The sequence below is a fragment of the Rhipicephalus sanguineus genome, chromosome 4, assembly GCF_013339695.2.
Source record: "Rhipicephalus sanguineus isolate Rsan-2018 chromosome 4, BIME_Rsan_1.4, whole genome shotgun sequence".
Lineage (NCBI taxonomy): Eukaryota > Metazoa > Arthropoda > Arachnida > Ixodida > Ixodidae > Rhipicephalus > Rhipicephalus sanguineus.
In genome coordinates, this window is record NC_051179.1 from 142929081 (window position 1) to 142943357 (window position 14277).

Genomic DNA, 14277 nt, shown 5'->3' on the forward strand with positions numbered 1-14277 from the left:
TAGCAGAAACAATCCGTCAGCAGCGTTTTCGGCAGTAGTCCGCGCCTCCACCAGAACTATTACGAGCGCGGGAATATTTATTTATTCGTAAGTTGATGACGACCAGGAACCCCAAAAATGGCTGACGGCAGACCAAGTCTTTCTATTCGGCTGTGTCTGATTTCGGCTCCTATCAAACTTGACTCAACCATATAGGAATTGTATTTGCACAATAATATTTCTTTTTCTTGGAGGCACTGCTTTTTTGTAGGGTATTTATGTGTGCTTGATACCTGGGAGCCACTCGTACCCCAGGCGACGAGTGTGGAACATTATTTTTTGCCAGAGGGCGTCACGAGGCACGTGACCTTCGCACGAGGTGGCGGCTGACCAATAAACCCTCGCACACTGCCTAAGGCATCAACTCTGCCTGACCGAAGCCCTCGCTATGAAAGTACGAAAGAAGTGGAATTGCGCGAGCGGTTCGTTTTCTGTATTCTGTTTTCTGTAAAAGAGCGTTCGACACTCGCCTACTGGGCTACGAGTTGCGCTGGCTAACACTCCCAGGTATTCAGTACGTATAAGTGTTCTACAAAAACAAGCGCTCTCCATTGTAGCTCAGATGATAGAGCGTCAGACGGCTAATTCGAAGGTTATGGGTTCGGATCCCACCGATAGAAAAGGTGATCTTTCGTCTACGTTCTTTTCAATTTAAGTGAGAATCATTACACTACAGTTAAGAAACCACAAGTAGTGTCCCCTATGCGTTGCTCGGTTGAACTTCCTGTCCCCTTCATCAGTTGTGTATAATACAGAAAACGAGTCCTTCGGACAATTCCCCTTCTTTTGTATTGATAAGAATCACAATTCAGAGAGCATGCCCACCATCAGCGTTATTTCCACTAAGGAATGCTAGTTTTAACACAACAACGCCGACGAAAATATCAAATATAGGGAAATAAAATATCTACAGTGGTTCAAAAAGGCACCTGATTCCTTACCGAAATGTTAGAAAAACAATGTGATCCAACCACTTAGAAAAGATCATGCGCATTAGCTTTAGCTTATTTAAATTATTACCGTCTGTTATAATGCCGTAAAGAAATGCCGCAGTGGAAATGCAAATAAAATTTTCTGAGGAGCCGTTTGAACAAGAGGAAAATGCTGGTTCCAGGATTTAACAAAAAATTCGTAATCTCCTACTAATGATGTTTCACTAATTTTCGCAGACCTTGAGGTATTCGTCGCTGAGGTGCTTCATTTCATCAAAGTCCTAGTTCTTAATCCTTAGCTCAATAGCCAAATGCTTGGCTACTGCCTGTACAAAAATTCAGGGAGGACTTTCGATTCCACTGTCATGCCGTAGATAATTTGCACAGACGTGGGACACTCGTTCTTCAAGTGACCGACGGTGCTTACTTTCAAATGAGGATGACGAAGGATCATTATAGAGCACAATTTTAGTGATGCCGCCAAGATAGCACGTGAATGGCTTTGCGAGTAGAGGTCTTGAAGAAAGCAGGTGTACTCAGTTTAGTGCGAGAAATAGCGGATGTGAAACTTGCCGGCAATTTGGCTTCAAAAGGAAAATAAATTTTTAAGTTGATCCAATCACAAAGCAGCTCATGGTAGCGCTATGGCAACTTCATTGAACAGTTAAGTTTTTAATGTGTGGGCATGCATCAATACGGATAATACGCATTCGAGCAAGCATTACTGTTCTATCGAGAAACAGAGTACGTTATGGTGGATCTAAAAGACTAAATTTCTAGAAAGTGGTTCGTGTACCTCGACCTGTCAGTGATTGATAAGAGATTTCAGCACGAATGTCCAACGGTAGTACATAGACAATAATAAATGCTCTGCAGCAACTATCATGTTTACAAAGCTTACACGGTCATTGCGCTTTCTCGTCTTGTTCTGCAGGAAATGTCAACTCTCACTCAGTTTACGTCCGTGAACAGGACTGCAACCGCTCCATACGTAGATGTTGGTGATAGGACATCCAATGGCTGTCTAGTCGAACAATAGTGTCACATATGAACGCACTTTATATGTTATGCGTCATCTAGTTTCTCTAGGGTAGTTACGCATGAAATTTCATCGATCGCGTTTAGTTCCATTGTGCGCGATGTGGTAGAGTCTCATGTATTGCTTGCTGCTTATGACCGAGGCACGCACTTGAACATCAGCGAACTGCAGCGCACCGCCTGCCATTATACGGCGGAAACGACGTGAAACTGACATTCGCTAATACGGCTGAAGCATTGACTCAAGTGATGTTGGTGTACTTGAATATGGAAACAATTCTGTGAAGGAATATGAGATGCAGTACGATTGTCGCATAATATAAATGCCTCAGAGGAAAAACATGTATTTATTGCAACACTGCTAGAAAAATCATGCGTCCTTCTTTCGAAGGCAGCAATGAGACGTGTCTACTTCATTCTGTCCCACAGCTTCTTGATTAGAGTAAGGACTGGCCCATAAATTTCATCGAAGTAGGGCAATGCACTCTTCACACGGTCGTAGTATGCTGTAAGCTTTGGGTATTTCGCTTTGTTGACGCAAGGAATCTGCAAGAAGAGAAAAAAAGAATGCAACGACAACCACAAGTCGATCGTGAGCTCCTTTAGCCACGTTGAATTATGCATGAATCATTGAATGCATGAAGATCGAAAGCTTGCATTCTAGACCAAAGTTTATTCTGCATTTATTTATTCCATATATTATCGTCGTCTTTTATGGCGTAATAACACTCTGGAAGTTTTCCAAGTTCCCGCTGCTGTTCAAGCAAGCACCCATGTGCATGTTTGTCTAAGCGGCAATCTCTTATTACATGTCATTACATTGTGTCCTTCAACGGCCTTTGCGATATAAACATCCTGCCACCTACTTCTAATCAAGCCTAGTGAACGTCCTTAAATTTCTTTTCTAACAGACATATTTTATCGCAGCTGCGTTACTGCTATTGGGTGATCCCACGTAAGATCGAACAAACGATGGCTGGTCGACCTCTCAAATTTATTTCAAAATTTTATGTATTATTGCCTGATGAGTGGACAGAAGAGATCCGCAATTTGTTTTACCGCCAAAAATTTTTTCGAAGCACAGGAAATCAATAATGTCGAAGAGGTGGAGTGGAGCGCTCATCCGCTCTGCTGTTTTGGCACTTTCGTTATGAATTGCACAAAATATATTAAAGTTAGGTAGCTGAAATTTATTTAACTAAATATATGCATGTTTTGCTTCTGCTCAGGTATTTTTAGGTTTTATGTGTAGTTCAGAGGTTTTTATAAAAAACCTCAAAATTGGCCCAGGGAACGTTATTTTCTTTACTTTGAACGCCCTTATCTCAAAAAAGCCTTGTACCAGAGCGACGAAAATTCCGCATTACGTTTTTCGCATGCATGTCTACCAAACTGCCGAATCTTATAATTATATAACGTTTCAGTAAAGAGATATGATCGGGCTAAGTTCAAGAAAACACCGAACAATGCAAATTCTGACGACAATTAAAAAAAGCCCATTTTTTATATTTCTTAAACTTTGTCCACTTATTCTCCTCCACATCAGCTTTCACAATCATTGAAAACATGTTGCATAATGTCGTTGCACTAATAGTTACGGCCCCTCCAATAAGACCCTTAGGCAACGATTGGCAATTCCGACTTCTTGCCCAGCAAGTGTATAAAATGCAGGCCAGATTGAATTTCTTTTTATTAAAAGGCTAGCAGGTACCGAAAAAGGTGTCGCCGGCACTGAAGACGTTAATTTTGAAATTATTTGGTCGCTGCAGCGGCCACGAGCGCGGGGCTATCGAGCAGGCGCGCGCGCACCCGAGATGCTCGTTGTAAGAGACGGCGCAGTGCGAGCTCGTTTTGGCGTCCTCAGACCGATTGAGTTCTAAACAGCAACACCTCTCAGGTGACTTGAACGCACGTGCACCGGTAGTGGCAGTGATCTGGTTAATGACGTCGATTTCTTTTTCACGGGGCATAAGAATGTCATCGTTAAACTGTGCGTTCCGTGAAGATCTTTCATTGTAGTGGTAGCAAAAGCACGCGTATCACAAGTAGTCCGTCTCACTGACAGTCACTGATCTTTCGGGCGTTAAACGTTCCTTCAAAGCATTTATGTCTAGGTCGGTAACTCTGCGAAATTTTGGCTTCTTTGCAATAATTAAAGGAGTAGTGACACGATTTTGAGACATCGCAAAAGGGATATTTTTTGCGTCGTTGGTATGCAGTGTCAACGCTGTCCACACACTGGAGTCGGAGAACAGGTATAAAATATTTTAATTTGACTTTGAAGTTTTCGTCGCTGAGCATCTGCAAGCCAGCCCCACTGCAAGGACATTATCCCGACGAGTCATCGCAGTTCCCCCGAGTTTGCGAGTTCTGCGTCCTGCATGCAGCCTAAATCGTAGAAATCACTGTCAGGGTCACTGGACGACAATTCACTCATCGTTGTTTATGTGCACCACATAAACAACGCTAGTACGTCGCGAGTTTCTGTATCTCCGTGACGTCACACTGCTATGAAACGATACTGAGAAGCCACCCCCTCGATATCGAAACCGAAAATGTCTTTTTAAGGTGGCGCTAATTAAAATATATGTATACGATGCATTCCCAGGCACCACAATAGTCGTTTTAGGTTTCTCGACTCCAGTATTTTTATTTAGAGCAACAATCCGAATGTTTTTGAAATTCTTGTCAGTACTCCTTTAAGCTTCTTGTGCTTTGAAAGGTAGTCTCCACAATACACTCATTCAGAGCTATACTATATCGCCATGAGACTCACAGGAGGAGTAGAGTAAGAGCAAAGCACAAGACCTATCCGCGCCGAATGAAGTGTGAACAGCGCACAGAACGCGCGGCCAATTCAGGCCGTCTGCTGCCGACATCTAAGATAGGCAAGCGCATCCGGTTACCGATAGTTTTGCTTTTCTTTCCTTTGATATTCTATATTTTCTTCTTTGCCACTGGAGCACCACGTTCATACTTTTCACTGATCGCAACTGGCGCAGCGTAGTTTCTCAGGCAGCAGCGTGCGTGAAGCGAGCGCTCATAGCTCCCTTATAGAGTTTTCATCTTGCTTCCACCTCCGCCGTGTTATCAGCGCCTAGCTGCGATGCGAACAGAGGGTGGATAGAATAGCGAAGCTCCAGTGCACGTGCGTTCAAGTCACCCGAGAGGTGTTGCTGTTTCGAACTCAATCGGTCTGAGGACGCGAAAACGAGCTCTCACTGCACCGTCTCTTACAACGAGCATCTCGGGTGCGCGCGCGCACGATTGGTCGCCCCGCGCTCGTGGCCGCTGCAGCGACCAAATGATTTCAAAACTAACGTCTTCAGTGCCGGCGACACCTTTTTCGGTACCTGCTGGCCTTTTAATAAAGAGAAATTCAATCCTGCCTGCATTTTATACACTTGCTGGGCAAGAAGTCGGAATTGCCACTCCTTGCCTAAGGGTCTTATTGGAGGGGCCGTAACTATTAGTGCAACAACATTATGCAACGTGTTTTCAATGATTGTGAAAGCTGATGTGGAGGAGAATAAGTGGACAAAGTTTAAGAAATGTAAAAAATGTTTTTTTTTTGTCGCCAGAAGTTTCCGTTGTTCGGTGTTTTCTTGAAGTTAGCCCGATCATATCCCTTTACTGAAACGTTATATAATTATAAGATTGGGCAATTTGGTAGATAAGCATGCGAAGAACGTAATGCGGAATTTTTGTCGCTCTGGTACAAGGCTTTTTTGAGATAAGGACGTTCAAAGTAAAGAAAATAACGTTCCCTGGGCCAATTTTGAGGTTTTTTATAAAAACATCTACACTACACATAAAAACTAAAAATACCTGAGCAGAAGCAAAAACATGCATATATTTAGTTAAATAACTTTCAGCTACCTAGCTTTAATATATTTTGTGCAATTCATAACGAAAGTTGGCCAAAACAGCAAAGCGGATGAGCGCTCCACTCCACCTCTTCGTCATTATTGATTTCCTGTGCTTCGAAAAAATTTTTGGTGGCAAAACAAATTGCGGATCTCTTCTTTCCACTCATCAGGCAATAATATATAAAATTTTGAAATAAATTTGAGAGGTCGACCAGCCATCGTTTGTTCGATCTTACGTGGAATCACCCTATTAAATAGCCCTGTACTTTTATATATTCCTTGCAGGTGAGAGGTGCTTATCTCTTACAGTGCTTGTCTCTTACAAAGCGCATTTTACTCTTGTCGAGTCTGACTCTTTTTTGCTTATCTACTTCACGCTTCTCACGGCCTTAACCTTATTGTTTACTTTGTCTAATTATACGTAGAATGCACCTCTATGTCTATTAGCTTCGACCGTTCAGTTAATTTGTCCTATCTTATAGGGCTGGACGAGGTTTTGTGCCTTCCTTTCTTTATTCGGTCATGTGGTGTATGAGAAAGTTTGTTTCTTTTTTCCTCAACGTCTTCTGCCGTTGCTCTCCATTGCTAGCTTTATACATTGTGTTCAATAACGTTTCATTGAATGCTTTGTGATATAAAACGGCTATATTCACGAAAATCCTTTCACGTAAGACGTTTTACGATTCGATGAAGTGTTCTATGGGAAACATTCCTAGCGCAAGGCGTCTCTCTGAATACAGCTTATTATCCCTGTGTTATTAAGCCTCACATTCTTTTGTAATCAACATCTAGTGGACAGCGAGTTTATATTTATGCTATGAAATACATTGCACTTAGTTTTCTCCGTTCTCTCTTCAAACTAATAATACCAAGAGCCAGCCATTGATGAGTAATTGCATTACACGTCCGAAACATTGTAGGACTTGATTACTGTGGCGGGTAAAAAAAACAATCTGCCTCTCGCAATAACAATTTCATCGCGGTTTACGGCCCCTGAAGTTGATTGAAGTAAATGTAGCCCTTACCGACGTAGCTTTTCTATGACGCATAGAAAATACGCGCTTCAGGGTCGATTCTGATATTAAATATTGCCTGCTGCTGCCTCCAAAGGAGAGTTGGATATATTGTCAGTTTTGTCACTACAGTATCTATATGGCCGAAAATTATCGAAAGAATAAGGAAGTGTCCGTATTGCACAGCAGCTACATGGCGATCCTGCCTGGCTCCCAGCACAAGGTTTCACGCTACCTCATGGTGACAGCACAGCAACAACGACGTAGTCTGTCCTACAGATATTGAAGAGCTATTGTTCTCATTGATGCACATATTGAACATGCTGCTTCCACGAGGGTAGTGTAAGCATCAGTGAGTTTAACATACACTATATTTATTCAGGGTCATTTATGGAATTTCAGCAGGCGATAAACATTTATCAACATAATCTGCGTTAAATGAACATGTGAACTAGGAAGACAGAAAAGATGTAAGCTGGACGAAAATCCGGGTTATGGAAGAGTTAAGTCAGGCGGGAAGCTTCGCGCAGGGAAGATGCATTTTTTTTCGAAACTAGGTTTTCTGGTACAAATAGCTGACATCCTTACTTAAAAAACAAGAGCCCGACAAGCTAGTTTTCTCCTTTTGGTAAGCCAGGAACCTCGTCTTATGAAGTCGCCGACCCTAAACTCCTTTGAGCTGATGTCACCGCAAAACTATAGACTATGAAAGTCACCAGCTTGCGCTTACCTCGAGACAGAAAATGACGTGACCTATGAGGCAGAGGTCAGCAATGGTGATCTTGTCACCAGCGGCGAATTTGCTTTCTCCGACTAGGCGCTCAAGAGTCTTAACTACATTTTCTTCGCAGGCCTTCAGCTCATCTGCTCCATGTTTGGTACTTTGCAAGCATAGAGGGCGCTGCGTACAATATAAAAAATAACATGGCGTCATCACGTAGTAAGCACACTCTCCACTTGATTTTTTTTCGATTGCTGATATTTAGCATTAGGAGACGTCAATGGTTCTGTGTCTTAGGTTAAAAAATTTCAATTAAATGGCTACAGAAAGCTACGCAACATCAATGACAGAAACAAAAGACATGAAAAACGGAGTACGAAAGCTTCCTCTTGGCTGTGCCTAGAAAACTACCACTGAAAAACAATCCTTGTTAGACGCTTCACATTTTAGTGAGGAATCACTTAATAAGACATAGAAAGATACAGCAAAATTTCAAGTGCTACCCGCTCTACAATAAAGGGTACCTACAACTAACGTGTACATTTCTGAGTAAAAGCAGGAACGAAGTGCCAGTGCATAAAAATGGATTATAGTAAAAGTTCGTTGATTCCACCCTCATTAATTCTGAAGATAGGATGAATCGTACGTGTGCTCTTGTCCCGACAAGCATGTGCATTGTTTATTGGCATGATACTCTAAGTCATTAGCACATATTTGGCCGTAGCTTGGTTAATTCGGACGATATTAGGAGCGCGCCGAGAGCGAAGCGCCGCAAATCTGCGACAAGGAGAGAAAATGGCGTTCACGAAGAATTGAAATGGCCGCGGATCTTCACAAAATGTTGGGCAGGTCCGCAGTAGTGGCGCGAAGACTGAAGTAGCAGCGGAGCTGGTGGCGCTCTTTCCTCACTTCCCTATTTCTCTCTCTCTCTCTCTCTATGTCTCTCTCAATTTTCTATCTTTCTTTTTCCGTGTTCTACTTTCTGTCTCTATCTCTATTTCTCGCTTCCTCTTTCTATCGCTTTCTCTCGGTCTCTATATCATTCTCTGTCTTTCTTTGATCCGCTGCCGTTCTCTCCATCTTTTTTTAGAGCGAAAGCTATTATGAGATCCTTTCAACGGCCGTTTCTGGCGACGTAGTTGTCCGCCGCCGATGTCCCTAACCACTATCGCGCGAAATAAGAAAAAAAAAACGAAATGAGAAAAATTTCGAGGATGGAACGGGGTTCGAACCTGGGTCCTCTGCGTGGGAGCCCAGGGTTCTATTTCAGAGCCATGCCGGTGCTTCAAACTGCCTTGCAAAAAGACGCTATACAGGCTTCATGACCGGAATGAACCACATTAACATATGTAATTTAGTGTGGTAGAAGAGTCAAATAACAAACACGCATCCTACAACGCGAATTCTGTAACCAGGCGTCACACAATGCGAATTGCGCGACGAGTTGGCTGTTGGACGCTTCCGACCCATTGTAAAGGGCTCTGCAATAATTCTTCTTCATCAGGCACAACATCAACAAAGTGCGCATAATGCCTTACATAATTTTAGCGGGTACCACGGCTCTCCGTTGAATGACGAAAAATGGCATAGCGACTGCTTCGCTACTTCGCAGAAATTAGAATGATTTATAGCGTAGTGGGTTCATCGCAGGTGCTCTTGTATTGGTTGGCAAGGAAGCCCATAAGCTCATGATCCATTTCCTCAGGGTCTCAATAAAGTTCTTCCTCCCTCTCTCTTTCTCATGTCAACGTGTTATATTGCCTGGTGGGAGAGTGAAATAGCGACCGGGCGTCACAGAATCCGAATTACGTAACTGGTGAGCCGTTTAGAGCTTCCGACCCATTACAAAGGGCTGAGCCAGAATTCTTCATCGTCATCAGTAGTGACATGAACGAAGTGCACATAATGCCGTACAGATATGTAGCTCGAACCTCGCTTTTGCGCAGAATGACAAATAATGGCATTGTTGGTGCATCCCAACTTCACAAATATTGTGATTTATGGCGTAGTGTGGTACCTTGCTAGTGAACTTGTATTAGTAGCCCCAAGAGAGTTTACAACGGGCTCTAGAAATGCCGCTCTTCCAGCTTTCGCTGTGACTGTGCTGCGCTTTCCGCGGAGGCCTGGCGGCGGCGGCGGCGGCGGACTAAAGCCCCTTGATTTTGAAAGTAGCGACACTCTGCTCCGCGCTCGCGTTTTCCTCCTCAATTCTCCTCGGATTTCCTCTGGCCGGCGCGGTGCGCACGGCACGCTGAACCCTCCACTGGCTCGCCGCAGCCGCATTAGAATCACTGCGCGCGCTTGTTTATTCGGCCCTTTGAAGCATTAAATCAGAATCTGTCGCTTAAAAAGCGTCGTGACGAAACTGAGCTTCCGATAGGACATATTGACAAGTATATATTTTTAAGACGCTTCGATAAGTACACGCGGATGCGTTTCGAAAAAAATAATGAGTATACGAATTGCCGGCAGAGCGCTTTACTTCCCCGTCGCCGCTTCGGCTGCCCGTAACGGGGAGTTGTATTAAGCGCATGTAATGTATGCAGCATAAAGTATAGTCGAAAATTGCGTTCCTAATTGTTGTCTTGATGAGCTCAAAGAAGGTAGCCAAGAAGAAATGTGGTGGTTTACTTGAATTGCTCGAAATCAGTGGGCCGGAAGCCTTTTTATGCCGATGCCGCTGTCAGACACGTACGCACGAACATATCTACAAATGCGCGTACGCACGCAATACAGGCACGCACGCACGCGCATACACACACGATACACACACACATGCACATATACACACGCGCACACACGCGATAGAGACACGCAGGCACATACATACCCACGCACGTACACAGGCGATACAGACATGCACGCACATACACACGAGCATACACGCGCGATACAGACACGAACGAAAGCAACTAGACACAAACGCGCGTACAGACGCGCTACAGATATCCACGCACATACACACACACGCGCATATACATATGATAGACACGCACGCATATACATGCACACGCGATACAGACACGCACGCACATGCATACATGCGCTCGCGATAAGGCACGCTCGCGATAAGGCACGCACGCACGCCCGTACATACATGCACACGCGATACACGCACCCATATACATCCACACGCGGGTGCAGTCACGATAGACACGCGCGCACATACACAGGCGCGACTATACACAAGCGCACGCACGCACAGGCGCACACATACGCGCGCACATGCACCTACGCACGCCCCAATAGAGACATGCACACACACGTACGTGCGCTCACGCACAAGCGCGAAGACACATACACCAGCGCACGCACACTATGGCGCACACATACGCGCGCACATGCACATACGCACGCCCCAATAGAGACATGCACACACACGTACGTGCGCTCACGCACAGGCGCGAAGACACATGCACCAGCGCACGCACACTATGGCGCACACATGCACAAACCTACGCACACGCAGGCGCGCACATGCACTCGCACACACGCAAAACACGTGGGCACACGCACCTACACACGCAAGCGCACACATGCACACATACAAAGACGCATGTACCCGCACACACGCCTGGAGGGTTCACGCCTGGAGGGTTCATGGCGCGCGAAGCTTCCTTGCGCGCGCTTTGCGTGACGTCAGGGTCACCTGACTGGGAGGGGTCGCGCGTCGCAGCCACTCAGCGTTGCGGATGCGCCGGCTCCGCGAAAGAGAGGGTGAAAAAAGAGGAGGTTGACGGCGCGACGAGGGTGCGGCGGCGTGAATAAAACAGTGCCGCTACTTTCCAACATCAAGGGGCTTTACGGCGGACAACTATGGCGCCGAAAACGGCCGTTGAAATGATCTCATAAAAGCTTTCGCTGTAAAATATTGGTTTTGATTAACATCATATTAATGAATGCCTTCTTGAACCTCCTGATGCTGTTTTCATGAGCATATCAGCGAGGAACTCCGCACGAACACGCTGCCAAATGGCAAACATTTTTCTGCCATGCACACAACGCATACATTATAGCACAGGATTCCTTCCTTCTGACCTCCAAAATATATATACAGCCACCATATATTTCGGAGTCTGTGCAGTGCACAACAACATACTGCAGCAAATGTACACGAAGGTTAATAACTGCACAGGTTGACATACTTTCTCACTGGCATGGGTTTGAATCCCAATGGCGCCGCCAATATGTTATATTTTTCTTAATGCTCTGGCAACGGCAAAGCCGCGTGGGTGTGATGAGGTGCCAAAATTGTCGATGTGCGCCGTCGAGGGCGACAGGCGTTTTTGTCAACGAATGGGACGAAAAAATTGACAAAAAAGAAAGCCACTATTCAAACTAACACAGCCGTTTTAATATAAACAAGACTACGGCGGTAGGAAGACGCTGGCTGGTTTTTTGTTGTGTGCTCATGCTCTGAAAGCTGAGCTGGAGAAACCAGCCTTTCTGAAGATTATTTTGCGAATTTGTAACTTGTAAGTGACTTCATGGTAAAATCAATTGGTTTTATCAAAACTACAGCACAGCAGTCTGGAACATGCAAGAGACAAATAAAATATGAGTGAAGACTACAAAAAGCTGTACTCACGAGGAAGGCCCCAAGGCTAGGATTTATGTTGCCATTGACGGCTGCAAGCACCTGGTCGATGCGAGTGCGTGTCTTAATGCAGTTGGGATAGAGCTGCGACTCCGGAGCATACTTCCGTAGAAGATAGTAGGCAATGGCGTTGCTGCACAGACAGAGCGAATGACAGTCATGTATTGCGCAACAAAGTGGCGTTTAGGTTTCGGACAAAAATATATTCCTACAGTTCGCCTCCATACTTCTTTTGTTTCTTCCGCACTGTTCTGCAGATACTTAATTTACACACAAAGCTCTGCACTGAACGTATCTCGGACAATGACACTGTGCGGGGCTACTGTGTTCAGCAGCGGCAGTTTAAATTGCATTATTTGCTTCTGCAGAGCGCCTGGTGGGCGTCCTCTCTAGGTGAGCGCTTGGTGGATGCGAGTTAGTTCCTGGCGCGGATTTATTGGCGTCCAAGTCCAAGATACGGCAGGCGAAACCCGTATTAACGACTTGTGAAAGAAGGAGCTTAATGATAGTTGTACCGCACCTCTCGTAGACGATGAAGCCGCTGTCGTCAATCGCAGGCACCTTGTGGAAAGGGTTTATCTGCAAGAAAACAAACATAGCGGTTCATAATGTCAAGTTGCAGTATCTTTGTGCTATTTCACCATCTCAAAATGTATTATAAATGCTTCCTGCATTAACACGAAACAATTCTGGAATAACAGTGCTGTCGTGATTAACGAGAAGGCTGCGAACTCTGAATGATTAAGATAAGGCAAAACATTATGGAGCATTACGTTCAGCACAGGAATTGCAAGACTTCCTTTCGGGACCTGATTTGAAACGCGGAGGACTTTAAGGGCCCGGGCTGTCGACTCATATCCCACGTCATCTGCGGTCATCTCATGCCGTCGCTTGGCGGCACGCAAGGAAAACCATGTGTACCACAGCCATGTATGGTATAGTACAAAAGAGGTACGGTGAAGGGAACTGAGCGTATTGAGACATAACTAATTAGCTAAAAAAAGGGCAAACGGCAAGGTGACGAAAGGCAGACAGGACGCGCCGCTAACTTTCCGTACAGCATTTGACATTACTGGCTATGTGTACATTAAGTGATGGGTATATTTCGCTATAATTTGTTTATGTCAAGGTAAGTGCTGTTGAGCCTTGAGCAAACGAAAACGAATTAGGCTTGTTGGGCAGTCAGGACTGAAAAATGTACGGGCTCTCCTTTTACATTGAGCAAATATACGAAGCGCAGCGCATCGTCGTACCGCACACAGAAAGGTGCCGGCACATCCCATGTACCAACCTTGAGGAACTCTGCAGAGCGGTGTTCTCCTTTGCCGAAATCAAGGTCCTTCAGGCTCAGCTGAACGCCGATCTCTTTCGCCAAGCAGCGAATGAAGCCGCAGGGTGGGCTGCCCACGAGATTGTACAGCAAGACTGGCATGTTGGTCTCTGGCGACGATGCGAAAACTTTCTGGCTTACGATTGCGGTGACCTTAGGACCTATATATACTATATGGTGACTGCAAGGGAAGAAAGGAGGCGCTTGTTTAAGCAGCCCACGTTGGAGCATATCGCAGCGTCAACGAGTAAGCGATAGCTGGTCTGGTGAGACGCAATCAAGTTGCGAGGAGGTTGCCGGAAGAGAGTCAGTGCGAGCACGTACCGCGGCGACGCTTTATCATCAGTTGCGATCAGTTGCGAGCACGTGCATTAACGGTACCGCTCTCACCACATCCCATTAGTGCCGGCTGGAACGTCGACGAAATAATAAAAGGTTAAAAAAAAAGATGAATACGTCTAGCCGGTCGGGCCCTAAATGCGCCGCGGCGACAGTGAAAACGTATTTTGTATAATTTACAGTAAAAACATATTCATTATATCGTGAACTTTAGGGTTTGAACGTTTAAGCTAAAAAAAGTCTTGTTGGCCTGCTTTCCGCGTCCACACTGGAGCGCAGTATATAGTGCCACGCATTCTCCTCGGCATGCCAGAATTTCTCAGCAGGTGCTGACCTTCCGAGGTAGTGACGCCTCGACAAATTTCTTAGTTTATTTCCAGCTGTCAAACGAGCACATGT

At 45.1% G+C, this 14277-nt stretch overlaps 1 protein-coding gene across 1 annotated transcript; it reads right to left on the reverse strand.

The window, feature by feature from the left end:
* Positions 1-2381: 2381 nt before the first annotated feature.
* LOC119390773 (glutathione S-transferase 1-1) lies at positions 2382-13668 on the reverse strand. The gene is made up of 5 exons (XM_037658474.2): positions 13501-13668; positions 12730-12788; positions 12201-12342; positions 7622-7792; positions 2382-2555 (listed from the first exon to the last, which is right to left on the reverse strand). Exons 1-5 carry the CDS (start codon positions 13639-13641, stop codon positions 2418-2420), a joined length of 651 nt encoding a protein of 216 aa, XP_037514402.1. The 5' UTR covers positions 13642-13668; the 3' UTR covers positions 2382-2417.
* Positions 13669-14277: the final 609 nt, after the last annotated feature.